The 27,872-nt window shown below is 47.9% G+C and overlaps 1 protein-coding gene across 13 annotated transcripts in view; it reads left to right on the forward strand.

The window, feature by feature from the left end:
* Window positions 1-27,872, forward strand: part of ADCK1 (aarF domain containing kinase 1) — a 139,552-nt gene that overhangs the window by 100,312 nt on the left and 11,368 nt on the right. For all 13 annotated transcript variants that reach the window (XM_059723124.1, XM_059723125.1, XM_019478881.2 and 10 more), the window contains 3 exons: window positions 4,097-4,255; window positions 8,871-9,029; window positions 13,791-13,907. In XM_059723124.1, the coding sequence (XP_059579107.1) occupies window positions 4,097-4,255; window positions 8,871-9,029; window positions 13,791-13,907 (435 nt within the window). The remainder of the gene's footprint in view (window positions 1-4,096; window positions 4,256-8,870; window positions 9,030-13,790; window positions 13,908-27,872) is intronic.

A 27,872-nucleotide genomic window follows, 5' to 3' on the forward strand; every position in this document is an offset into this window, starting at 1 on the left:
AGCTGTAGTAGCAGGGCATGTAATTAGGGATCTGTCTTGTTTGATGATCTGGCCATGAGGTTTTCCTTCTGACCGCTAAACCTTCTTGGAAACTGTTCTATAGTTTCTGCCCATGGAGTTCCCACAAATACTGCTGAAGTCACAAATGGCATCTGCTGGTTTGGCATGGCGTCATGGGGTGTGATATGGTCTGAGATAACCCTAGGGCCCTTAAAATACCTTATGAGTTGTGTTGTGCAGGGGAAGAGACTGCCCTAGGACCTTCCATCTCTCTTCTTGCAACCTGAAAATACTGAGCCAGACTCTTGTTATGGCTGCTAGATAGCTGGCTGGATGCATGGCTGTGGCACCCTCTCCTACCTTCTTCAAAGGGTAATGTTGAGTGAGCATCCTACCTCCACAGCTACAGCCATGTTCCGTTGCTTGCATGAGATGGGAGCCTGGGCCCCTCTATCTGAGAAGTAAGGAAGGAGGGCTTGGTCTCCTGTTCCTTGCTTGGCAGTGCTGGTAGCATGTATCACTTTGTCTCTAAACTGATGTGGAGCTTGAGACTTTGATTGAGGGCAGGGGCACAGGCATGACAGAGAGAAGCTGTCCTCTGGTCACACATTCCCCCTTGCCCCTGGGGACATGCAACAGCTGATCTGCTGCTGCACGATCTGCAGCAGGGATGAGGGTGGCTGACTGCCTTCTCTGAAAGCAATGGCCTGGGCCTGTTGGCAAAGGGCATTCTCACCATGAATGGGGCTTTTTGCGGAGCAGGGGTTCTTTGGCCTTGCACTAATTGTGCTACCACCTTATCTAGTTCTCACACTGCTCATGGGATGACCCTATTGTCTCCTCCTCCTCTTGCCATCCCTCCTGGAGAGGCCATCATTTCTTTTGTTACACCTGACCTCTTGAATATGTTGCCTTACTGTGGGGGCACGTGTGGTTGTTTTCTTGGTTGGGCACCTATACAAGCTCAGCTGGCCATTGCTACTCTTGGACTCTTGGTTTGGGGTGATTCTATCAGTTCAGGTAGATACTGAGCCTGTTTTCTAAATGAGACTCTTCTGTTTCAGGGCAGTTTTCCTTCAACCATTTTTACCAGGAAACCTGGTCTGGCACTTCAGTTTTCAGAGTGTGTTTGGTGCTGGTGACAGACACTGGCCTGACTGCCAGGAGACCAAAAACCTCTAGAACAGAGGTAGGCAAAATATGGTCTGTGGGCTGAAACCAGAACCAAGTGATTCTGTCTAGCCTGTGGTGGGCACCTTGGCCCTCTCTGGCCGATGTGCGGGGGGCAGCCTGTGCGGTGGTGCATGTAGGTGGTCCTGCTGCCCCCGAGCATGGAGGTGCCACCTGGCGCAGAGCACAGCCTGCCCTGTTTCTGCACATGGCTCTCGGGCATAAGGAGAGCTGTAGCCTGCGGTGCTGAGTTGTGCAGGGATGCGGTGGGGGTGGCACAGTGGCTGGGCACAGCTTCCTGACAGCCCCCACATTGGTGGCTTGCCCTCACTCTGGCTGCCACTGCTAGTATTTCCACCACCAAACCCAGCCCTGCTGCCCGGGCACCCCAGCCTGTCTGCCCCACACCCACTGCCATAGGGATGTGTGGGGAGTGGGTTGTGGCTCTGGCTCAGGCCCAGGCCCTGGCCCTGTGCTGTCACTGCCCCACGATCCTGGCCCTGGCCCCATTCCCAGATATCACTCCCCACCTGCCTGCAGCCCCATCCCATCTCCCGCCTGCATGCGCCCTGTCTGCAGGGGTCCTGGGGTGGTTTCCATGGAGACCCCACCTTCCCACGCCATCTGGCACCTCTGGTGGTGGGTGTGGGGTGGACAGGGCTGGATAGGATCAATTGGCATCTCCCTGGCCCACCCCCTGCCACCCCTTGCTGCGCTGGGCAATGTAAACAGCTATGATGGGGGCAAGACCAGGTCAGCACCTCTCCTCTTTCCCCAGCCCTCAGCAGCTCACCAGAGCTCCTTAAGTGGCCCTCCAGCCCAAATAATTCCCCGCCCCTTCTGCAGAATCACAGGGCCACCAAAATCTGTGTGGGGCCACTACCAACCTATCCTATACCATACAGCTGTGAATATGCCTCAACACTCGACTCCTTGTCCTGTGCTATAACCACTGGGTTATGCTGCTTGATCAGACGGACCAAAGAGCTTGTCTGGTATGCCTGGAAGTGGGGTATTGGACTATATGTCCTACTGAGATGCTATATAATAGCAGGAAGCACAGTACTGGACTAGATGACTCTGTAGTCAGTCAGATCAAGCGCAGGTCAAATTGTGTGTTTGCATTTTGTCCATCTTGCCTCAGGCACTTCCCACACCAGGGTGTTTGTGGCCATCTTGAGACTTTTCTCCTCAGCAGGTTCACTCTTCATCTGACAGATATGCTCCATGTACAAGTAAAAGGCCTCCTCTCACAGCTACCTCTTCCCCTGAGAAACCCGATGGCCCTCGCAAGTCTTTGTTTCTTTAAAATAATCTGAAGCTGGAATCTGAAAACCTAGTGAATTGGAAGAAAGGAAGAAGGAAAAAGAAACTTGATTTTTTCTTTCTCCAGACAGGAATGTCGATAGGTTTGAATCATTGGCCCACTGTAATTAAAAAACACATAACTAGTCGTTTTTAAATGCAGCTGTTTTACTTAATTGATTTTGCCGCCAGGACCAAATGGAATAAAATAAATAAATAAATAAATAAAAGGTGCCTTCCTAGTGAATCACTGAAGGCAGCAGAGGCTCCATTTCAATATAATTGCTGCAAATGCTCCAGTTTGTTTCTAGTAATGGTTGTGTAGAAGAGGTGGTGGGGGAAGGGGAAGGGGTCATGAAAGAAAAGAGTGGGGAGTGCTTGTCTCAGCAGCTGCGTCAAGGAACAGGCTGCTCCTGGGATAGTGTTCTTTTCCCTCTTGCCATCAGCATAAAGAACACCCGTTTAACACTTTGCATGAAGGCTCCATTTGGAAGGGCTTTATTCATATTTAATTACTAGCTTGCTGCAGCTCCCCTCTTTAATTACCTTTTAAAAAGCAGGTTATAAAAATGCACTGGCACTCTTTTTCTTTTGCATAAATTACATGCTCTTCAACTGTTCGTGTTAGCGAGAGCTGAGCATGCTGGAGGGGAGGGCTGGGCAAATGCTCCTTTCCCAGCTCTGCGTGTGCCTTTAACTCCTGAACCAAGACAGTACCTTGTTGCCCATTTGGGTTTCCCACCACCCTGCCCCCACCCCCACAAAACTCATTCCTAACTTGCATCCCTTTCTGCTGTCCTAGGCCTCAGACACAGTGCTGCTAATCCTCCCCTGCTCCCTCCCCCCATTCTGTCTCACAAAATGCTCTGCCATCCCCAGTTGTGGGCCTTTCCTGAGTTGAGACTGTCAATCATCTTAATTTTGTGAGTGAACAAATGCCCTCCAAGGAATCGCCCATTACATTAAAAAGATTTTGAAATGCAGGTCTATAGAGATGCAAACAGTAGTTCAATAACCCACTAGCTGATCTAGCCCTCAGCCACAAATTTATAACGCATGCTGACATAGCCAGCTTTAACCATGTTAGCTGGATGATATTGCTCCTGTAATGTAAGCACCAGAGGAATATGCGCTGTCAAGTATTCAGGATGTGATGATATGATATGTAATATTAAATAAAAATATAGAATTATATGTAAAGAGAAAGAAAATCAGCTTCTGTGCCCAATGTAACTCATGCCCCTGTGCTTGGTACAGCAGAAGTTCTGGCAGTGGGATCGCTAGTGCCGAAAGCCATTACTACCTTTTGGCTGTTCTGTCTTGTGTGAAATGGACAGACACCTGCCAGTTCAAGTCCTAGTGGCACAGATGTCCATCTCATAATTGTCCCCATCCCTGGCCTTCTTGGCAGTCTCCTCAAAGAGGTCAAGGACTAAATAGGCTTTAGTGGAGTCCCCCCAGGTCAGGGGTGAGGCCCAGGGGTGCACTGGAAGGGAGAAGCTTGCACAATCTTTGCCCCTGCTGTTCCTGTTCTCTGGACAGAGGGCTTCAGTCTCTGGGAGGTTTCCTGGTGATACTGTTTTAGTGAATCTTGCAACTTCTTTTTCTTTTCTCCTGGCAGATTAAAGAGCTGTTTGTGAGTTTTGAGGACACTCCATTGGGAGCAGCATCCCTGGCCCAGGTCCACAAGGCAGTGCTGCAGGATGGGAGGACAGTAGCAGTGAAAGTCCAGCACCCGAAGGTTCAGGCTCAAAGCTCCAAGGATATTTTGCTGATGGAGGTAAAACAAGGCAGTGCACCTTTGACTTATAGAGCACTTCCCATGCAAAGTAGGTGGGCCAAATTTGCTTGTGGTATTTGCAGGCATAACAACACTGATACCCAGGTGGGTCTGGGATACTGACTTGGGTTCGTTCTCCTGAAATGCTCTACAGAGATAAATGATGTGGTTAGAGGTTTGCAAAAATAAAACAAAAATCAATGAGGGCTGCAGCAAAGGAGAGATTGCTTGGATGGAGAGATTGGACCCTAGAGCAGAGAGGAGGGAAATAAGGAAGGTGGAGGGAGAAAGTCTAGTGCCCTTAAATAATAGGGGGCAGAACTTACAGACCAATGGTAACCAGTTATGTGCTAACAGTTAGTAGGGGCTGGACATTACCACAGCTCATGTGGTCTGTGACAACTGCTCTTGTGCACTCAACTACTTTCCTGTAAAGACTTAATTGAGGCACAGCTTACCTCTGGACAAAACAGGGCTAAATTTAGCTTTTATTTACCTCAGAGTATTTAGGGTGCAGGAAAGCTACAATGGCGACATGATAAAACAAAGCTCCCAGTTAATTGAGGGCACATGGGGTAATTGTGGAGTCAGGGAAATTAGGGCTCCATAGAGCTGCCAAGACTCCACTTGAAATCACAGCTCTTAGTTTAGGAACATGTGTCATAAAGGGTTTCAGAAACCAGGGGCCAAATCCTGAAGTCTTTATGCTGGTCAAACTCTGGTTAACTTTGGGACTCCAAGAGCATACATAGTGATTGTATTCTGATACTTGTGGGGAGTGATGGACTTATCTGAGTGGGGCTGAAGAGGTTGTGTTTTCCAGTGTGCCTGTGGCCTCCTGCATAGGCAAGAGCCTAAAGGAGCAAGGACCTGGGAGGCTGAGAAGCAGAGAGTTGCTGTAGCTAAAGTGCAAGGAGAAGGTTAATGCCCCTTGTGGGATCAGATCAGCTTGGCCTGCAGGTTTCCTTACAATCAGGGCTGTAAAAATTGCATGGAAAACTTACCCCCTATTGTCTAATTGTACCATCTCTCTGTTTGCACTGGTCTTTGTATGCAGTGAGCTGCACAAAGGTTACTAGGTGAGTCATGGTATTTTTCACTTAAGCTGAGGACCACATAACAGAGACTGAATAGACTCAAGGAAGGTGGAAGAACAAGGAAGATGAAGAAGTAGGAACTAGGACAAGAAGAGAATCATCTATGAAGGAGCCAGGGCCCAGAGACCTAAGGCATTTTCTCTCTTTTCACGTAGTGTTACTGGCAGAGTCTAGTGCAGGGGCGGGCAGTTATTTTGGGCAGAGGGCCGCTTACTGAGTTTTGGCAAGCCATTGAGGCCCTCATGACAGGCAGCCCAGGGCAGATACATATTAATTTTTAAATTTTTTTAAGGGCCCCGCAAGCCAGATAGAATGGCCTGGCGGACCGCGTCTGGCCCCTGGGCCGCATTTTGCCGAACCCCTGGTCTAGTGTGTAGCTGTAAATCTCTGGCTTGGATTTCTATTTGCTTGTTATTCTTTTAAGAGATATTTAAGCAAGTAATTTTACAATGATTCTTTCTTCTCCATTTTTAGATAAATTCTCTTGGGAAGCTTGAAGCTAGAACAATCTGTCTTCTTGCTGTGTATTATTTTTCCTTCCTTTTCCTAGGCTCTGGTTTGTTGTAGTAGGGATACTAGCAAACATCTGTTACGTACATGCTGTAATGTTTTAGTAGGGTTACTCATGAATGCTGTGTCCTGCCTTAGTTTTGAAGGGTTTCTCGTGGGTGCTGGGTTTGCACATATTGACTTACTATTGTAGGGTCACTTGTGCATGCTGTTTTTTTGGGGATTCTTTTTAGATTTACATGTTTGACCCTTTAAGAATTATGCAGACTTTGCAAGTAGGTAAGAGATTACATTTAAATATTGATTGACACAGTCTTTTATACTTGGGAAAAATCTGAATGAGAAAAGCTACATGGAAAATTCCCAACTTCACTGCATTTATTTGTAGGTTCCATGGTATCAGAGTGGAGACTCTAAAAATCAGGACTCTACCCAATAAATCTGCAGAGAGAATACACTGCTTGCCATACATCCATCCCTATTTCAGGACAATAAACGGGTTCCAAAAAAGGACAAATCAAATTGCTATTCAGTATGTCCCTGCTAATGTTTTAGTCATTAAATAAACTCAAAGCATTATTTAGAAAAGTAGAAAGCAATGTATCAATGTCCTGATAACAACCCCCAATGCAATAATCCTGCAGTCCTGGGAAGTTTGTGCATATGGTCATGAAGATCGCTGGTTCCATTTCATTTGAGTGACATAAATTTGAAAGGATTTATGCCTCCAGACATAACAGGAGAAAATCATTCAATTGTAGCTGGAACCTGGTGATTACATTTTTAAAGGGATGCTGGGCTTAGGATTGACATTTAAATAAGAGAAATTGAGATGGGGGTGGGGAATAAATGTTTTCACACAGTTGAGAAGGAGCAGTAGCAGTTTATGACTTTATTTTTGTTTTACACGATACCTGTGTTTCTATGTGTGCTTCAAACATTCCCACTGATGTCCAGGAAGTCCTGACTCAACAGTGCTGAGCCACGAAGTGAAATGCTCTAGAAACTCACACAGATGAGCCTGTTTTCATATTCCAGTTCTTTGTGGAGGGGAAAGTGAATTCAATTCAATTCCTCTACTCTCCACTATTTTATGATTCTTATGGAGCTTTAGGGAATGATTATTTTAAAGACGTCATCCAGATCCTTAGCTCAGGTAAATTGGGTCTTGGCCATTGAAGTCAGTGAAGCTCTGGTGATTTACACTGGCTGAGGATATGGCTGTCTACTTGAGTTTTAGGGTGTCAGTGTCCCTTAACGGAATGTAAATAAGAGTTCTTTGCTGAATTATGTCACCAAATGGAATTTCAGGGCCACTCTGGATTGTCTCTAACATAGGCTGTCCATCACATGTCTTTTTGGATCCCCTTTTTCTGGTCTCATTTTTTATTAAACATTCCTGTAAACAAAAGTTCCTGTATACTATTAGACTGGGGGTTTCAAGGTCACTTAGGGAATTTGATGCCCAGGTGCTAGTCATTTTAAGGGCACCTGGGTAGCCAGCTTCCTTAGTTGGCATTGCAGTGTTCAGCTCAAAGCTGAAAAAAAGTGCAAACCTTAGGATCGCTGAGGTGGCTCTGACGGTGATCTTGGGGCTGCTGGTTACCAAACCCTTGTGGGTTTTTTTGGTTTTTTAAAAGAGCTATAGATTAGTACCTGTAGCTAAAACTGGCCTTCATTTCTGAACTGTCCAGCAGCATTTTCCTGTGTCAGCAAAGTTCTTGCTTAGCAGTGTAAGGAGTAATATAAAGGTGACAGGCCTTATTTTAGAGCTTTCTGTTCGACATTAACTGAAGCCCATTAAAATGAAACTGAACAGTGACTCATCAAACTGCAAGAATTAGAGATTCAGAAATGACCTTATGGGTCACTTAGCCTGTCCACTTCAGAAGCCAGTGCAATTACACTACACAGCCTTTCCTTCAGGGCCTTGCTTTGCTGAGTTTCAAGTGCTCCAGGTGATGGGACTCCCACCATTTCCCTTCAGTGCAGTTCTGCCTCCAATATCACAGACCACATACTGGTCAGAGCTAATGGGGATGTAGCAGGCAAGACCTTGTATTCCAGAAATAAACCACTGCATCTCTAGTTTGCAGCCTGATAATGCATTAGCTTTAAGGGTATTTTTAGAATTATGGGACTTGAGCTGGTCCCTTCAAAATAAGATCTTCCTGAGGATGACAAGGGCAGATTGGGGGTCAGTAGTGAATGCACTCAGGGTTGGTGTGTGAGGAGATGCCACTTAAGTTCTGGGATTCACTCTCTGGCTTGTACTGCATACAGTTCTGGTCACCCCATCTCAGAAAAGATGCATTAAAACTAGAAAGGGGATGGAGAAAGGAAGCAAAGATGATAAGGATGTAAAATGGCTGAAAAGATAAAGACTCCATAGCTCAGACAAGAGGTGGCTGAGGGTGTGTGTGATAGAAGTCTATGCAATTGTGAGTGATATGGAAGAAGTGAAGGGGGGAGCTGTTATTTGCTGTCTCAATGCAGGTGGTAAATTTAAAATTAAAAAAAGGAAGTACTTTTTATACAATAAATAATTAAACCGTGGAACTCATTGCCATAGGATATCATAGAGACCAGTAGTATAACTGGATTCCAAAAGGGAATAGATGAATTTATTGACCTTAGTTCTACCAGGTGCCATTGAATATTACTGTCAGGCATGGTACCTCAACCTCAGGACATCTCTAAGCCCATGACTGCTTGTGACTAGAAGGATATAATAGGATAGATTACTCTACATGTGTTTCTTATACTCTTCCTCTAAAACATCTGTTATAGTACTGTCAGAACCAAGATACTGGGTCTGCTGGGCCTGGCCAGCATGGCTCTTCTGTTCTTGTACTTAGCCTCAGGTAGGAGGAAGGGGCTATTAATTGGAGAGGAAATGGGCTGGGTCAACTTGTGAGGACTGGAAATTGCTGCATAGCATTATAGCCACACCTGAAGAGTGGTTCAGGAGCTATGATGCAGCTGATCAACTCTTTCCTTGACTTTAGGTTCTCCTCCTGATTGTGAAGCAGATTTTCCCAGACTTCGAGTTCATGTGGCTGGTGGAAGAAGCTAAGAAGAATTTGCCTCTGGAGCTAGATTTCCTCAATGAAGGCAGGAATGCCGAACAGGTGGCTCACATGCTCAAACATTTTGACTTCCTGAAGGTAGGAAGCTGCAGGCATGTCCATATGTGACCGTGTGTGTGTGTGTGTGTGTGTGTGTGTGTGTGTGTGTGTGTATGCATGCATGTATGGGTAGGAGCGTGCAATGGCACAGAAGCTTGATGGGAGAGGATGATGATCTGCAGAAAAATATCTCATGTAGTAAAGTGAATATAATACCAATGGTGGTGCTAAATCAGTAGCCCTGGAAGCAAAAACCCTCTTTTTTTTCCCCTGAGATCAGGGACATTCTAGGCCAGTGTGCTCAACCTCCAGCCCATAGGCCAAATATGGCCTGTGGGGCTCCCCAAGGGTCAGGAAATGTGGTGGTGGTGGGGGGTAGTGTTAGTTAATACTGCCATAACTTCCTGCTGCCAAAATCTCGAGCCTCGCATGGCGAGTTGGAGCCAGACCATGACACTCTCCCAGCATGGTCAGGTTGCCACACCCCCTTCCCTCTGCTCAGCCAGGTTAGGACCAGTCCATGCCCTTTTCCTCCCGTGGGGCACGCCCCCTTCTACCTGCAAAGGGCTGGCTCTTTTCCTCCTGCCCTGCCGTGGGGTTGGGCTATGCCTTCTCCCCCTGTGGAGCTGGTTCAGGGCTGTGTTGGGGCCAGAGCAAGCCCCTTTCCTCACATGTCTGGATCAAGTTTGGGCTGCCTTGCCCCACTCTGTGCAGCTGGATGCGGCCTTGCTGTACCTGCCCTGAGCACTGGATTGAGTCTACTGGCTGGATCTGGCCCACAGAGGTACTAGGCACTGCCTGTTTGGCCTCTTGGTCAAAAGGTTGAGCACCACTGGTCTAGGTCTATGAATTTGCCTCATCTGTGACCTGGAGAAAAGAGGTGGAATGAAAAAGAAGTTTAGTCTCCATGTGCCATCTAGTCCTAGGCCTCTGCTGAGACTGTCCAGGGACTGAGCTGAAACCCACCTCCCTGTCCACCCTGACTCATTTCTATACTGTAAGCCACTCACCAGCTGGCAGAGAATAACAACTTTCTAGCAGGGTCACCCTCTGCTAGATCAGAACTAGTGGTGTGAGGGTACTTGGCTTGCTATCCTGTTATTTATTTCTCCAACTCAGCTGTTACACAGTTAGCAGAGTCAGAGAGAGGGATTCCATCAGGTCCTTGCATTGCCATGAGCTGTGTGCATTAGCCATTAGCTGCTGAGTGGCCAGGTGGCTTCTTTTCTGGGTTTCCTCAGAAGCAAGAGGAAGAAATGGAGATAAAGCAGAAGAGCTGGACTGAAGCTAATGAAGTCAGCCATATTCGGTGAGGGAGCTCATACATATCATGGTAGGAGGAAGGGCATTTTCTCTGAAACCTCCACATACAAATACCTTCTTCACCTGATACACAGACATGCAAAACGTGTATGTGTGAGCATCCAGTGGCAAACGCACAGCTTTCCTGTGCACCCAGCCAGGTCACCTTACATACAGTTGGACAAACATCACATACTTCTGCCCCAACACTGACCTGCTTACCCATATACACCCATAGTTCTCTCCAACACATCACTATATAGGCACTCCAGACACATGCATGGGGTTCTTCCAGTGAAATACTCCCAGATGTGAACTAGTTTCCTATGGACCCACTAAACCATGCACACAGATGTGCGTACCCCTCCCATCACAAACACACTAAGCTGCATGTAATCAGTGACACGCAAATGCATTTACATACATGCCAGTGCTACAGACAAGTGCACTTGCACTTGGTTACAGACATGCATAAGGATGTGCACGTCGGCATGTCACTTTCACCTCCTACTTATACAAAAATCCTAAAGTGAAAATAATGGATGTCTGAGGCTGTATGATTTTTCATCAGATTTCATAAATCTTGTCTCCTTTCTGCCTCCTCTTGGCCAGTGTTATGGTCACTTATCTTTCAGCTCTGGTCATAGGATAGTCCTTTGGAACTCAATGGCACCATGGGTCCGCCCTTCCGTAAATACAAACAGTTATGACCCGCCTGACTATCAGGGCAGCAGGAGGCCAAAGGCTGATGAATCTGCTGAGTGGTTGCTTATCAAAAGGGATGCACCTTGGAGAGCTGTGTCCGTTGCTGCTGTAACCAGGATACTTTGAAGTAAATCCCCATGGAGACAGCCAATCACGTCCTTGCTAGGTTAAAGAGCCGTCATGATATCGATATGTGTAACAATAACAAATGGCTTTGAGATGGCTAAATAATGGATCCTCCTGTCTGACCTGCCAATTCTGAGACGTGTTCATCACCCCAAAGGCAACAGAAGAATTGGGCTTCTATATCATTAATTTTCCTAAACACGCAGCAAAGCTGGGAAGTGGATTTTGTGCTGTGAACCCAGTTGAGCTTTTAAAACCAGAGATAAATTGTTTTCATGCACTGGCATTACAGCCAAACATCTGTGAGTAATTAAAAATTCGCCAAAGAATTTGACTCTTGGCGAGGGAGTTGTCTCTGAGTGCTTGTACAGGGCTTAATAAGCCCTATAACCTGCCCCTGTAAATCCTGAGATGGGGATGAATGTCAGGGCCAGGTTGAAGTGATCTAAGGCTACTGGGATCAGTGGGTTTAGGAGCTGATGTGCAGAGGCTGGGGAGAACATTGTGGGGTTTGTTAGTTTTGAAGTCTGTGTGGAGGGGCTCTGGGTCTTTTAATCTCCTGCCAAGTTTCAAAATAATAAAAATCCAGATGGACTCAGGGATGGGGAGTGGATTGAAAGTAAATGCACTTGCCTTTCCTAGTGGAATATACAGGTAGCATGAAACACATAGGGAGTGGTTGTACAGTAGGATGCAGGGGCATTAGAATTGCACTGGGCAGAGGCCCTGTCCTAGGATAGCAGGCACATTACAGAACCAGATCAAGGGACTTTGCAAGAATGTTGGGCCTAGGATTAGAATAACAGGAAGCTGTGGGTCATGATAGAAAGGCATCTGTTGCTGTGAGGGAGCTGAGAACTGCATTTGCAGTGGGTTCCTGGTGAGGGCTGAAGTACTTCTACTTCACGTTGCCCCTCAGGAACTGAAGTTACAAAACAAGTGCAACCTTCTTAGGAACTGTGCTGAGCCACAGTGGCAGAGCTAGTTCCCTTGACCACAGTCATACGAGTGGCTAGGAATTCTTTCCTCTCCCAGGCTCTGAAATCAGGGCCCTTGCTTTGCAATAGGGGAGTTGGTGAGTCCACTGCAAATGATACAGCAAACACCCTGGGACAGCTAAGGAGGCTACTGCTTATCTTTGCTACCAAGGGGTTCTGTAATGCGTGCAAACTTCTTCCCAAAAGGATCACTAGCAGATCTAGTACCTGTGGGAGTTTCAGCCTGCAAATAATTTGGCAGAAGCACTAGCTGGTAGTTTTTTGAAAGGAAGGATACACTAGTTTAAGACTCCTTATTTACTGAGTCACTGACTCACCGTATAAAACTGGGGCCAGTTACTCAGCTTCCTTGCATCTCACTCAGACTGATTTGCCACGGAATGAACAGAAAGCGTGTTGGTATTTTACACTTGTAAGAGTGTCACATTTGTAACAAGATACTTAAGGGTCTCCCAGGGTTTCTGTGACAAACCCCTTATTTGTGATGCTTGATTTTACTCCCTGTTCAGTTGCTGATGGCTGTGTGAGAGGCTTGTCAGCCTGGTTACATTTGTGTTCCAGAGAGCACTGCTGAGATACAAATTATGATGTGATTATTTATCATGGCCATAATGCAGACTTGCACAGCTCTGCACAACCAAAAAGAGGCTTGGTTCCTGCTCGAGTTAACTAACCAGGTGACTTAGTGAAGTGCGGTAGGTAATATGACCAGCTTTTGAGAGGGTCTGAGAATTTAACAATGTCCATTGACATCAGTGGATGTCAGCACCTTGCAGCTTTGGATGTTAAATGTGGACTTGACAGATGCTGCTAAGAGCACTCTGCTTCTGTATGTCCTAAGGTGCCTGGAACTGTATCTGTATGCATGGCCTCTGCCTAGGTTATCACTGTCCCATGTGGGGAATGGCTGCCTTCAGTACTTTTCACCAGCGATAAAAGTAGCTAAAGCAGCTAAGGAAAGAGGAAGCCATGTGGGTGGATTTGGTGGCCTCCCTTGTTTTGAGCAGGAAGAAAATACAGGCTCCTTTACCTCTGCTGGGAAATTCCTTCGTCTCTCTTTTTCTGCATCAGGGTTGTCAAGGATATAATCTGTGAGCTGGATATGGCCCATGAAGCCCTATCATCCAGCCTGAAGTGCTGCCCCTGGAGTTGACCCACATGCTACACGTGGCATGTGCCAGACCAGCCCCATGCACAGGGTTCAGGACATGCACCACACGTGGCACTAATTCCAGCTGGCTCAGGGCACACACCATATGCAGTGCCCACCACACCTGGTATGGGACACATGCGGTATATGGTGCCTGCCCCAGCTGGTTCAGGACCTGTACTGCATGTGGTATACCCCTGGCCATTCCAGGGCAAGCTTTGTGTGCATTTTAAGTCCTGGGCTGGTTGCAATGGGCACTATGTAAGTCCCAGACTGGCCTCACATGGGTTTGTGTGCAGTGCAGTCCCAGACTGGCTAGAGTGAGCACTACATGTGCTGGATCCAGCCCACAGGGCCAGCAATACACTGTTCATCTGGCCCATGGACTGGTCCTGTGGCACTCATTTGGCCCATGGCACCAGATGAGTTTGACACTCCTGTCTTGCATGGTGCATGCCACCCCTGCTCCCTGCCGTCATCCATTGGTTTGGCCTAACATTCCTTTTTGTCCTATGACAGGTCCCCAGGATCTTCTGGGAGTTGTCGACAAGGCGTGTCCTCTTCATGGAATTCATGGAAGGTGGGCAGGTGAATGATAGGGCCTACATGGAGAGGAATGGCATTGATGTTAATGAGGTAACATCTTCCTACCCACCTCTGAAGTTGGGCACTGAGGGTGTTGTAGAGAGATGGGAATGGTGATGATAATAGACATTGTGGCACTAAGGTTGCTAGTTCATGAAAAGCCAAAAATGATGTCACACACACATACACATAAATAGAACATCTGCAGTGATGCCTCTAAAAGAGAAAGACAACAGATGGAAGGAGGGGTCAGGAAGGTTCTCTCCAGCTCACATACCCTGCAGGATGTTGAGGTGCATGGATTGAACAAAGGGAGTTCACATCTTCTCCAGTACCTGGGGTGGTCTGCTGTAGGAAGCAGGGCTGATCATAATGCTCAGATGCTAAATGTACCCCTAGTTTTTTCCATGATTGCAGTTCCTTTTATTCTGGAAACAGAGCTCTGGACATTTTGTAGACACCTCTCTCTTTCCTTTGTGTTTTGTCAGGATTTTAGCTGTGTGCTTTAGCAAAGTGTCACTTAGATCTAAAATCCCAACATTAATGGGAGTTTCACTTCCATCCCTAACAAGATTTTAGAGTCCCTGTGTAGCAATTGGCACTATCTTTGAAAGAGAAATAAAACAGAGATTATAACTGACTCTGGTTATTAATTAATTTGAAAAAGTCATAATGTCAACCTCAGTTTGCTGACCCACATTCCAGCTACGGAGCTTATGTTCTGCTTTCCTTAAGCTCCTGTCCTGTCCCTCTATGTAGTTGCTATTGGGTATTGTTTTCCTTTGTTTTCTTTCCTAAATTGGTATGTAATGTTTCTGTACTGGGTCAGACAGCAGCCATATTTCATCCCAGAGGTGGCTGCATTTCAGTGGTGGTTGAGTAATTCCTGTGTGAGGTATAAAGTTGGTCATCAGCAATCCCTCAGTTCAAGGATGATCCCTACCAGGGCTCATTGATGGGCCTGGAGGTTGCTTAAGAGTCCAGTCCTTGAGCCCCAGATCCATCTGCGAAGTTGCAGGTGTTTCCACAGGGGAGAGTAGGCCATCCAGGAGGGTAAGCGGGAGGGCCCAAGGCCCTGCCAGTGAGCTCTAGGGAAGGTAGTCCCATCAGTAGCCGGACTACCAGTGGCACAATGCGGATGGGCACACGCTGCACCCTGAGGGTCCCCTTGGAGTCTGAGGCCTCCACCTCTGGCACCTCAGAGGTCTCTACCCAGATGAAACCCATGGTTCTGGGCTCCATGCAGACAGAGCCTCTGGCTCTTGGCTGCAAGGGCTGCCTGGCACGTTTCCAGGCGCATGCGACCGGGAGCATGGCCACCTCCCCTTGTGAGGTTTGCTCTAGGAGCACTCCGGAGCACTCTGGAGTCTCTAGGGCACCAGATAGAGGAGCTCCAGGCCGCAGTCCAGAGATTGCGTGCCATCAGGGATGACAAGTGGGATATAGACTCCTACTGCCAGGGCCTTCACCCCCTGGAGGCCAAGGGTAGACCAAGGTCACCTTCCAGGATAAGGGAGGACTTGGGGATCTCCCATACTGTTCAGCCAGGGGGTTGGACCAAGGAGGTCAACAGCCACAAGGCCCGCTGTACCAAGGTCCCCTCCCCTCTGGAGCTTTGCAACAGGTATGAACCTCTTGCAGCCCCAGCAGAGCTGCCAGCAGACAATGCAGGCTCACCCACAGCTACCGTCCTTGCTCTCCCTAAGGCCACTTGTAGAGTGGTCATCGTGGGAGACTCCCTCCTGAGGGGTACTGAGGGCGTGATCTGCCACCTCAGCCCCTTAGTCCAGGAGGTCTGTTGCTTCCTGGGAGCCTGTATCTGGGATGTAGCTGAGGATCCCAAAGCTCATCTGGCCCACCAACCACTACCCTATGCTCCTTATCCATGTGGGCACGAATGACATGGCTCTGAGCAATCCCAGCCGGGTCATGAGATGCTACGGGGCTTTGGGAGCGGGGCTTAAGGGGTTGGGGGCACAGGTGGTGTTTCTCTTCATCCCTCCTGGTTTTGGGCTATAGGCTGAGGAGGGAGAGGAGGATTGAGGTAGTTAACCAAAGACTGTGGCGCTGGTGTCATCATGAAGGCTTCAGCTTCCACAATTATAGTCTGCTCTTTGGTGATAGAGGCAATGGTCTGCTGAGAAGAGATGGCCTCCACCTCACTGCGCTGGGGAGGAGGCTCTTCTCAGCCAGACTTGCTGACTTGCTCGACCGGGCTTTAAACTAAGCTCGCCAGGGGATAGGGGGACTACTGCCACAGCAAGCCCACTGGGCAACTTTTGCAAATCCAGCAGGCTAAGGCACTTAAGGGAACCCACTTCTGCTCCAGCCCCAGAACAATATGTAGGGAAGGCAAGGGCCCCCAATGGGACACTTACATTCCTGTACACCAGTGCCAGAAGCTTGGGGAATAAACAGGAGGAACTGGTCCTCCTGCTAAACAAGAATGACTATAATCTCATAGGGATAATGGAGACCTGGTGGGGCTCCACCTATGACTGGGCCACAGGTATAGATGGCTATTGTAAAGGAGAGATCGTGTGGACAAAAGGGGTGGGGGTGTAGCTCTCTATGTCAAGGAAAGCTACACGTTCCTGGAAGCTGACATTGGCACCCAGGGTGGACTACTGGAGACTCTCTGGGTTAAAATCCATGGTGAACATGTCACAGGGGACACAATGGTGGGAGTCTACTGCACACCTCCTAGCCAGGATCAAGAGCTCGACCAGGAATTCGCCAGAGAACTGGCTGAGGCTGCACACTCCCAGTGCATGGTTGTCATGGGAGACTTCAACTACCCAGACATCTTGTGGGAAGAGTACTTGGCCAAATGTGAATGGCCGCAAAGCTTCCTCGTGTGTGGATGAGCTCTATCTGACTCAAGAAGTCTGTGGACCAACAAGAGGCACAGTGGTGCTTGACCTGGTACTGGCAATGGGGGATGACTTAATCAGGGACCTAATGATCGAAGGGAAGTTGGGAGACGGTAACCATGAGCTGATCACCTTCACCATCCATTGTAAAGCTGGCAAGTCAGTCAGCAATGCAGAAGTCCTCGACTTCAGGAAAACTGACTTTGACAACCTCAGGAGCCTTGTTGGTGACCACAACCTGATGGGGATGGGAGTTCAGGATGAGTGGTTGTTCCTCAAGGGAGCGATCCTGGAAGCACAAGCAATGTTTATCCTGTCTCGGAGGAAAGGCAGCAAAAGAGCACAGCAGCCCCCTTGGCTCTGCAGGGAACTAGTAGACCTCCTGTGTGTAAAAAGAAAGGCCTATCAAAGATGGAAGACTGGATCCATCTCAAAGGAGGAGTATTCTGCACTGACCTGTAGGGAGCGAACCAGGAAAGCCAAGGGTGCAACTGAACTCCAGCTGGCTACAGATGTCAAGGACAATAAAAAGTCCTTTTTTAGATATGTCGGGGCCCCTGCTCAATATGGTATGGGATGGCAAGGGTGAGGGAGAATTGTTACCCTTCATCAATGTAGACCACATGAAGAAACACTTTGAGAGGCTGGACACTTTCAAGTCATCTGGCCCAGACAGTTTACACCCCAGGGTACTTAAGGAGCTGGCAGGCACTATAGCTCAGCCACTGGCACGGATCTTTGAGAACATATGGCGCTCAGGTGAAGTTCCCGAAGATTGGAAGAAGGCCAATGTGGTGCCTATCTTCAAGAAAGGGAGTGTAACAGGGGGGCTTCTCGGGGCCAGTCTACCAATGCCCCGCCCACCTGTTTCTGGACCAACTGCCCACCTTCTCACCTGCCATGCCTTGATGATAACCTAATTAAGCTGTTAATTAGGTGGGAGGCTGCCCATTTCTTGCCCCAATGCCAGGGGGTGCTATCTGCGACTCTGTTCCTCCCCTACACTGCAGCCCAAGACTCGCAGATGGCATCCATGGATGCCAGTCTCACCAGCCCCACACTGGGCCCCAGAATCCTCCAATCAGGACCCCTCTAAGATCCCTCCATTCAGGCAGCCTACCCCGCCCTCATTCGGGGCTGCCTAGCTCCCTGAAACTATTTCCTCTCTTGGGTGTGGTCCCCCTGTGACCTTTGGCCACATAGGCCCTGGCCTCACCTCCAAGGCCAGTTGGAATCCCTGGCCCTCAGCTCTGGGTGTCCCTCACAGTGGGCCTCTGGCCCTTTTGACTGTTTTGGTTCTGGCCCCAGCTCTGACCAGTTGAGGGTACTCTTAAGTCAGGCCTCTGTGCCTCCCGCCCACTCTCTCTCTTGGGTCCGCCCTCTTGCCCCTACTAGGGGTGACCCACCTGGTTGTGGGAGCAGGGGTTATTAAGGCACCCTGACCCGCCTTTCACTAGGGTGGTAACTGGCCTGGCATTTCCTGGGGGCTCCCATGCCACTGAGAGCCCCACCAGGCCACCCACTCCTGGCAGGGTGCAGTTTTAGGTCATGCCCAGGACCAGGAGCCTCCTAGCCATCCCCTACAGCTCCTGCCCTTACCTCCAGAGTGTTGCATGTAGCCTTGCAGCCAGGTGATGTTTCTGCCTGGTCTGCCAGCAGCAAATTGTTCTGTTTATATAGGCAGCCAGAGATCTAAAATGGCTGCCGCAATCAAGCACCTGCTGGCTGCTTGGCTGAGCTCTTAAAGTGGCAGGCACCCACAGGCCCCTGCCACAGGGAGGAAAAGTAGATCCGGGGAACTACAGGCCCATCAGCCTGACCTCTGTCCGGGGGAAGATCTTGGAAAAAATTATCAAAGAGACCATTCTTGACAAACTGGCTGATGACAACATCCTGAGGGACAGCCAGCACGAGTTCATTGTGGGTAGGTCTTGCCTGACCAATCTCATCTCCTTCTACAACCAGGTGACATCACCTGGACAAAGGAGAAGAGATTGACATCATATATCTTGATTTTAAAAAAGCCTTTGATCTGGTATCTCATGATCATCTGATAGAAAAACTGGCCAACTGTGGTCTCGGCTACATCACAGTCCGATGGCTGGGGAATTGGCTCCGTGGTCAGACCCAGAGAGTGGTAGTTAATGGAAGTCAATCATCATGGTGCACTGTGACCAGTGGGGTCCTCCAAAGCTCCGTCCTTGGGCCTGTACTCTTTAACATCTTCGTTAATGACATGGACATTGGTATCAGAAGCGGACTGGCCAAGTTCACTGATGACCCCAAACTTTGGGGTAAAGCGTCCACACCCAAGGACAGGATGGTGATCCAGGCCAACCTTGACAGGCTCAGAAAATGGGTGGGTGAAAACCTGATGGCATTCAAAACCGAAAAATGCAAGGTGCTCCATCTTGGGAAGAAAAACCCACAGCATGCTTGTAGGCTCGGCAGTGCTACGCTTGTTAGCACCAGGGCTGAAAGGGACTTGGGGTCACGATTGACCACAAGATGAATATGAGCCACCAATGTGATGTTGCAGCTGGTAAAGCGAGCAAAACTCTGGCTTGCATCCATAGATGCTTCTCTAGCAAATCCCAGGATGTCATCCTCCTGCTGTACTCGGCCTTGGTGAGGCCGCAGCTAGAGTACAGCATCCAGTTCTGGGCTCCACAATTTAAAAAGGATGTAGAGAAGCTTGAGAGAGTGCAGAGGAGAGCCACGCGCATGATCAGAGGTGAGGAAAACAGACCTTATGACAAGAGGCTGAGAGCCATGGGATTCTTCATCCTGGAAAAGCGCAGGCTCAGGGGGGACCTGGTGGCTGCCTATAACTATATAAGGGGTGTACATCAGGATCTGGGGGAACACCTATTAACCAGAGCACCCCAAGGGATGACAAGATCTAATGGTCACAAACTCCTCCAAGACCGTTTCAGGCTGGGCATAAGGAAGAACTTTTGTACTGTCCAAGCCCCCCAAGGCCTGGAACAGACTGCTGCCGGAGGTGGTGCAAACACCTACTCTGGACTCCTTTAAGAGACATTTGTATGTTTATCTTGCTGGGATCCTGTGACCCCAGCTGACTTCCTGCCCCTGGGGCAAGGGGCTGGACTTGTTGATCTTCCGAGGTCCCCTCCAGCCCTAATGTCTGTGAAATCTATGAAATCTATAAACTGGGATATCCCTCCTTTTCCTTCCTCTGCTTTCTCCTCTCTGGTTTGAGGGCAGTTGGTAAAGCACTTTGGATTTGTCAGGGTTGAAAGATTCTGTAGGAAAGAAAGACATTACCCCTTGCAGGAGCTGAGACCAGGCTTGGGGGAAAGTTTTTGAACCACTGAACAATGTGTTAACCCTCCCCTCCCAATCAGTGAGTGTTGATTGAGTCTGTGCTGCCTGCCTTTTCCCCTGTGCGCTATTGATGAGCCTCAAAGCACCACTTGGTTGACTAGCTATCAAAGAGCTACGGCATAAAATCAATTGTACTTAATCCGTCCATCTGCCTGGCTCTGAAGTCTGGATGCATCCTCCCCCTCCTCCCTTTTTATCCATGGCAGAGTTCACATAGCGTCAATTAAAGATGTTCCAAAGAACTAGCAGGGGAAGGGACCTGTGAGCTTGTCAGCCCACTTCAGGTGAAGATGTTGACTATGTCCTCACAGCAGCCACCAGATGTCACACACTCTGTGAATATAGAAAACATGTCAATTTTTCAGTAAAACCTTTGGCACATGGGGGCCAGAACCTTGTGCCTCCTTGACCTTCTTCCTTAGCTGATCTATAAATTTCCTCTTCCTCTACTTCTGGGCCCACCAGGAATCAATGGAGGGCTTTTGGTGATCTACCCAAAGTCCCTTGGGCAGTGAGGCAGGCAGCTGCCACCACCTCCTTTGGAATTCAGTCAGGGGAAACGCTGGGATTAAAACCAAGTGGACTTTTTCACTGCAAATAGATGCAGTGCTGTGGTGAGCAAGCCGGAAGCCAAGGCCAAATGTAGAGGTCATTGTATTTTCCCAGCAAGACATCTAGTCAGGCTGCCATTTTTATTCAAGGGGCTTCTTTACCCAGATTCTCACCAGCAGGTGGCAGTATGGAAAAGTCTTGCACTTTCCTTTCCTCTCCCCCTCCCTGCTCCCCTCCAACCCCTGGTGCACACATTTGTTAGTCAGCTGAGACGGTGGAACCTCATGAGTAACACTTGCATCAGAGCTGCAGTTCAAGCCCTTGGGCTTGCTGCACATATTTGGGTCACTAGGTTGGTTGAAGCCTGCTCCCCCACCTCTGAGCAATCAGGGAGGGCTGAAAGAGTCCACCACTGCAGGTCACCTGCCCACTTCCCTTCACCTCTCCCCACTGGGGTCTGTGCAGCCTGGCATCCATCATTTGCATAATCGCACTTGGCCGCCAGCACGCTTCAAACCAGAACAGCCAGCTGTAGTCATGGAAACATAATTAGGAAACATTTCAGTGTGATTAACTCTGAGATCCATCCTTGTCTGTCCTACCCATCGTGAGAGCCACAGCGGATGCCTGCTCCTCAGCACCTGGGCTGCTGTGCAACGCGTTCTTTCTAGAGCAGTCGTTTCCAAACTCCCTAAAGTCACAGAACCCTTTCATGTCACTTCTACTGCTGCAGAACCCATACCCCTGGCTCCCCATGCCACGTAAGCTGATGTGGAGCCAGGTGATTTGGCCTGGCAATAGCAGAGCACTACCTTCCAGCCTGCTGCAGCATCACCCCCAGTCTCTTTGTGGAGCCCCGGTGACCTGTCGCAGGAGCCCAGGGTTCCATAGAGCACAGTTTAAAAACACTGTTCTGAGAGGGCTTTGTGCTGGGGAGAAGTGCTACACGGGCAGTGCTGGAGACCGAAGGCCTCCCTGTGCTCTCCTTCTCCGAGAAGTGCGGGATGGGTAATTGGAGGGAAAGATTTCTCCCAACTCCTGTGAGGTAGCTCCCTCCTGGCATGTGGTCCATTCAGCCTTTGCCATCCCTGCTAAGGCTGGTGATTTCAGGGTCTAACTGTATGTGTGAGGTTTATGATGTGTAATAGCCTAATTTTTAAAGGTCTTTTGGCCCCTAATTCTGGCCCCAAGAGCTTGTCTGAGACACAGCTATTCATTTCACATGGAGGATGCAGGACAGCTAGCAGATAAAATGGCTTTGATTCAAGTCTGACATGATCAAATACTCTAAAAACCACAACTTTTAAAACTTGAAATGACAGGCACCCTAGACACCTCAGACTGAGAGGGGGCAGAAAACTCTGCATCCTATTACTCCTTGATCCTCCTTCCCCAGTGCCCCCGGTTTCTTGGCTCTGTCCTGAGGTGGTTTTGGGATTCATGACATAGAAGGCTTTGTATTTCATGCCTGACTCCCTAATCCAGCCACTTGGTACCATTTTTTAAGAACTGGAGTCTAATGCTTCCCTCTACGTATTGTGGGAGTCCTGGTTTGCTAGCAGGCCAGCACAGAAATCTTCCTGCTGAAGAGAAATGAAAAGAGAGCGACCTATCAGCATTTGGAAAATATAGATTTTCATGCGAGTTGTGGGTGTAGCCTGTAGAAATATATAACTGTCTACCTCGCTAGCTGTTCCCAGACAAGGCCTAAGCAGCCATGACAAATACAGCTGGATCACACTATCAGCCCACTAGGATCTGAAACCAGTTCATTTCTTTAGTGAGTTCGAACCTACACACACAGCCAGTCATGGCAATAAATTAAAAGCAGCATGGGCTGCCTTCTCTCTTCCTTTGAGGAGATGACTTATGCAGATTCCTTCCTCCTAGAACTGGATATTTGCTCCATTGCTGATGGTAAGAGAACATCAAGGAACACTGTCCAAGTTTTGGGGAGTTTGGATTGGTTGGGTTGGTTTGGGTTCAAGAGTGGAATTTGGATCCAGATTTGGAGCTGAGTTTCCTCAAAGACCTAAGGCAGAGGGTCCCCCTCAGGTTTGGAAAGTCCGGATGGTCTGTGTAGGGGCCAGATGCTTCTAAAGGTCAGATGCTTCCTAATTTTCCTCCTCGCTGCTTGGGACTGCACAATTGTCTGAAAAAGCCAGGGGACAGGTGTTCTAGTGCATTCTCCAGGACTGCTTCTTTCCAGTCAAGCTGGAGTCTCAATGAATGCAGGTTTTCCTGGTGTTCTTTTGGGACAAGGGTGTGACAGGATAATTTAAAGAGCAAGCTTCCCAGACTTTTTTTAAGTCACAGAAAAGCTTTTGGTTGGAGGAAGGGCTTCTGTTGGAGACTTGCTTGAAAAGTCAATTTTGGCTCTCATTCCATCCTTCCCTATTTAGGCCACTGCGGGAGCTGTGTTGCCACATCTTGGCATTCAGGTTCCATGTTGCAGTGGAACCTCGGATTGGGCTGATTTGGAGCCAGCCCCAAAATCTCATGAACTCTGTTCAAAAATGGAAAACGTTGCCATAAAGAACAAAAACAAAAAAAACCAGAAACAAACAAAAATTAAAACAGAAAACCAAACCAAACAAAAAGATGGCCTCTCAGAAGACTCTGTCACTGCAGGATAAAAAATCACAAGGCCATTGTCAGCCTGTCTGGCATCAGCAGTTACTGAAGCTCTGTGCCTGGATTTGGTTTTGGCTGGGTAAATGTCTACAGATACCTTTGAGCTGCTCAGTTACACATCTGGAGGGTTTTATTTTTTTTTTAAATCAACTACTATGGATTGTCAGCAAAATAACAGTATGGATCTTGGAGTACAAAACCTGGAAGAAGTATGTAGTGGAGAATACAACCTTTAATATCAGGAGATCTGGCTTTCAACAAGAGGCATTGATCACATGGAAACTATGTCTATTCTTCTGTCTGCCTAATCTGTCTTTCTGTCTAATTTATCTATATCACTCATCACCACACCATATCTGTAACATTTTTAGCTGGATGGGGGAAAAGCTTTCACTAAGAAGGATTTCTCTTATGTAGCAATGCAGCCTTGAAAAGTAAGTTGAGCCTTTCTCCTCTAAATGGAAAGGATCCCTGAGGTGAAAACTCCCTTCAAACCAGGTTACTGACATTTACTTAATGCCGTCTGTAGCAGGATTATCATTAAAGCTGCCCAAAAGCACATTAATCTCTCTGGATCCGTCCGAGCGCTGGACTGTAATGGCATTTAATCAGGGAAGGCTTTGATTTCTAAAGACAAGTGCAAACACTGAAATATCTGCCCGTGGAACAGTTACTTATTCATGTGCGAGTGTAGCTTAGGATGTGAATGCAACTGGGATTTTGACGATAGGAGCAAAGCACAGGGAGAATAGTTGCAGGGGAACGAGCTTGCTGTGAATTATGAAGCCAGGGTAGTTGTGCTAGGATTAAAAGTGGGATCATTTGGAAATGGAACTGTTCCTGTGTCAGGACATCAGGGTGTTTGCAGCCTGGGATGGAGCAAACATGTATCCAAGGCGCTTTGAAGCTGTTTACAGCATGTTTGGTGCAGGAAGATAGAGGAGAACAGAAATGTTTAGAGCAAGTTATTTTATAGACCCTCACAATTAAAGAAATGTCCCCCTAAATACAACTATTCTTATGTGAAATCTTTCATTTGGACCCTCCCTGTTTATCTTAGTGGAAGTTCTGTCCCCATCTCCCCGGAGACTTCTTGGTCAGCAGCTTGTGTGAACGATGGATATTTTAAATGGGCATGAAGCTCACAGTGTGTGCTATAATGGAAATAACTAGCTAGCACAGCTCAAAAGCCCAGTTGCAGATTCCATTGAGATAGCTGTGGCTTGTAGTTCGTACTGTGTCAATTAATTACATAAGCCATCCAGCCTATGAGCAGAAATGAGACCATGTACCACATGTCTCTCTTCACCTGTGACACCCGGTGCAGGTGTCACAGATAGTTCAGTAAGTTCACAAAGCACTGTATATTAATAAAACAATAGAAGAAAATGCTGAAGGTGCCTAAGATGAGTGCTTGTGTTTTTAGATATATGGCAAATTTACACCAGTGTAATTGGCATGACAGTGATAAAAAAAGAGTTGGACAGAGGATGCCTGCCTCTACACTGGGGTAACTTTTCCTAATCTGTTGTAGAATTTCCCTTAAAAGAATCAGGGGTAAAACCCCACTGGTAAATTGAACTGGTATAGGGGGTATCTGTCCACTTCCATCCCAGGGTAAACTTTTACTGAAAGCAGCCTAGTGATAAGGCACCACAAGAGCAGCCTAGTGCATGAAGCTGCTCAAGGATGGCTGCATATTTATCCATTCCTGGTGCCCAGGTTTAATTTACATCGATGTACCAATTGCATGAAAATTACACTGGGCATGTCTACATGTGAATTCACACGCACCTGAATTTAATGCGTCTTAGCCTAAGGCATATTAAGGCGATTTAGGCATGTGTCTACATGTGCTTGCCTTAAGGTGCCTTAATGTGGCTCACTGAGCAAACTCCTTTGCAGCCTGCCCTGGTCAGCCTCCTGGACAGCTCCCCACAGCCTGCTGCAGTGTAGTAGGACAGTGTAGCCTAATGCCAGCCAAGGGGGCGGGAGCCTCTAGTCCCTCCCCAGAAGTGATCAAACTGGTCCCGGCCATAGCTCTAACCTCCCTCTCTATTTTAGGATACCCCCCCTCTCCATTTTAAGCTAATCAAATTTAGGCACGATTAGCACCTTAACCCATGTGTAGATGTCTTAAGGCACCTTAATGCTGTCTGTGTCAACTGAGCGGGCTGGAGCCAAGCCTGTGGGGCCTCACACTGCCACTGGGAGTCGCCAAGACGAAGAAGTGGTAGGGAGCTCTGAGTGAATCAGCCCAGGTAGGCTGGGCGCAATGTGGGTGGGGGCTAGGCTCTCTCCTTGGTCTGCCTGATCCACCCTGATCCCCTCCTGCACTGTGTCCATCCTGCCCAGGCTGAGCCGCACAGAGTCTCCAGGAGCTCACACTGCCTTTGTGCTTTTTGCTTGTGCTATGCCAGGAGCCCTCATGCCTCCTGCTCCCTCTGCCAATTTAGTCCCAAGTTGGTCGGCACATTGACAGGTACTGCTGCTGCCAGAACCGCCACTCCAGCTCCAGCATCTGTACCTTGGAGGACAGCACCTGCCACTTCTTTGTCTTGGCAGTGCCTGGTGGTGGTGCAGGACCCCACAGGCTCCAGCCTGCTCAGTTGACATAGACAGTGTTAAGGTGCCTTAAGACATCTACATATGGATTAAGTCGCCTTAACTAATCACACCTAAATTTGATACCTGCTGTATGCAGATAAATTTGATACCTACTTTATGCAGGTATCAAATTTAGGTGCAGTTAGCCTAAAATTGACATTTTTAAGGTGTATTAAGGGTGTGTATGTGTAGACCTGCGCCCTTAATGCACCTTAAAAATGGCTAATGTGCCTTAAATTGGCATGTGTAGACACGCCCACTGGGTTATGGGTTCATCTCTGTGCCCTCTACATGACTAACACTATAACCCTTGAACTTCTCCATTCTAATCTTTTCCCTGAGGTTTGCTACTTTTACTTATCAAATCATATCTGTAATACACTGGTAAGCTCTTTGGAGCAGGGACTGTGCTTTCTCTTTGTTCTGTCTAGGGCTTAGCACTCTTCTGACTGCTGAAAGACTCATGATCTGAATTATGCTTTCGGGCTGGGATTTACCCCTCTGTAGAGAGCCAGCCAAGGGTTGTGCCTCATTTAAGCTCAAGTGGGTTTCCAGGGAGCATGGGGTTTGAGCTGTTTTTTTACTGTTTGGATAGTGGAGCTAAAACCTGTATTTCTAAGTATTTGTGTTTAAAGAGCTTGTAGTAGGCAACTATTGATCCTCTGGTTCATGGTGTATGCATAAGAGGTGTAGTCACCAAGACCTTCAACATGTATGCCTAGGCAAAAGTAGGAGGAGTGGAGGATGCCCAAGACCTATCATCCTCCCTTGAGACCATTAAGATAAAATCCAAAGGCCAGACCGAGTCTAGGCATTCAGTGCCTCAATGGTTGTAGCTTCTACCAAAGAGCAATAGAGAAGAACTGCTGACTGCCTAACGCCTTAGTGAGGGCATGTTTCTGTCAGGCTGATGTCTCTTGGCCTTTGTGCAACCAAGTGTTTACAGAAATTGAGCATGGGGAAGATCAGTGTTCCTGAGATCAGCTGCTTTGGCTCCTTACACCTCACCAGTTAGCTTGGCAAGCCATTTCTTTGGAGTTTCCCCTTAACTTTCTCCCATGTAAAATGTAGTGAAAATTAGCAAGGAACTAGTAAGCACAGGTGGTAGTGGCAGTACTGGCTTTGGACAAGTGACTCAGCAAAGGGTTAAAACAGAGCTGAGGTCTATTCAGACTAAGTCAGTCTCAGGCATCAGAATCAATTAGTTGCTAAAGATTTTCAGAGTGCTGCTTCACCTTAAATCCAAGAGAATGTGATTGCATACAAAGCCAGGGGAAAATGAGGCCCAGTTTTATTTTAGGTGTCAAACTGCAACAAAAATGGAATGAAATAAATAAATAGCATCTCTTTGTTCTTCTCTGGCTCCCTTCATCTGAGGATCTCAAAGCACGTTTCAAACACTCAAGAGTGTGGTCTCAGTTCTCTGGGGAGATCAGCCAGCATCATTCTCTCTATTTTACTGGTGGGGAAACTGAGGCACAGAGCAAGAAAATAGTTTGCCAAGGCCTCACACTGAGTAAGGAGCGAAGCTGGGAATAAAGCCCAGGAGTCCTGAGTACCATTCTTAAGTGTACTGTTACCCAAACCTCATCCCACTATGACACTGTGTAATGGCAATTATGCACTACAGATTTGTGTGGCTTGATTCTGATCACTCACTGTTGAAGGACAAAGTTTCAGACTTGCAGCTCTTTGCCTATGAGGGTCCCAAATCATGGCTGAGACACACCTTTACAGAGCAGAAATACTGTACTGGCTTCAGATCAGGGCCTTCAGTCTCCAGCCCCCTTTGCTAGTTTTATGTCAGTGTAACTGGGTCTCTGTAAAAGCCAGTTTAAAAATACAAAACCACAACAATGGCAACCACAACAAAAAAGAAAACAAAAGCCACAACATGCTCTCAAATCCAATTAACCTTCGATTAAGGTTCCAAAATCGATGCCATTCTTTTGGCCCGAGGAGGTAATATCGAGCCCCGAGAAATGAGCTGCACAACGACCTT

The sequence above is a fragment of the Alligator mississippiensis genome, chromosome 2 (genome assembly GCF_030867095.1).
Source record: "Alligator mississippiensis isolate rAllMis1 chromosome 2, rAllMis1, whole genome shotgun sequence".
NCBI classification, from domain to species: domain Eukaryota; kingdom Metazoa; phylum Chordata; order Crocodylia; family Alligatoridae; genus Alligator; species Alligator mississippiensis.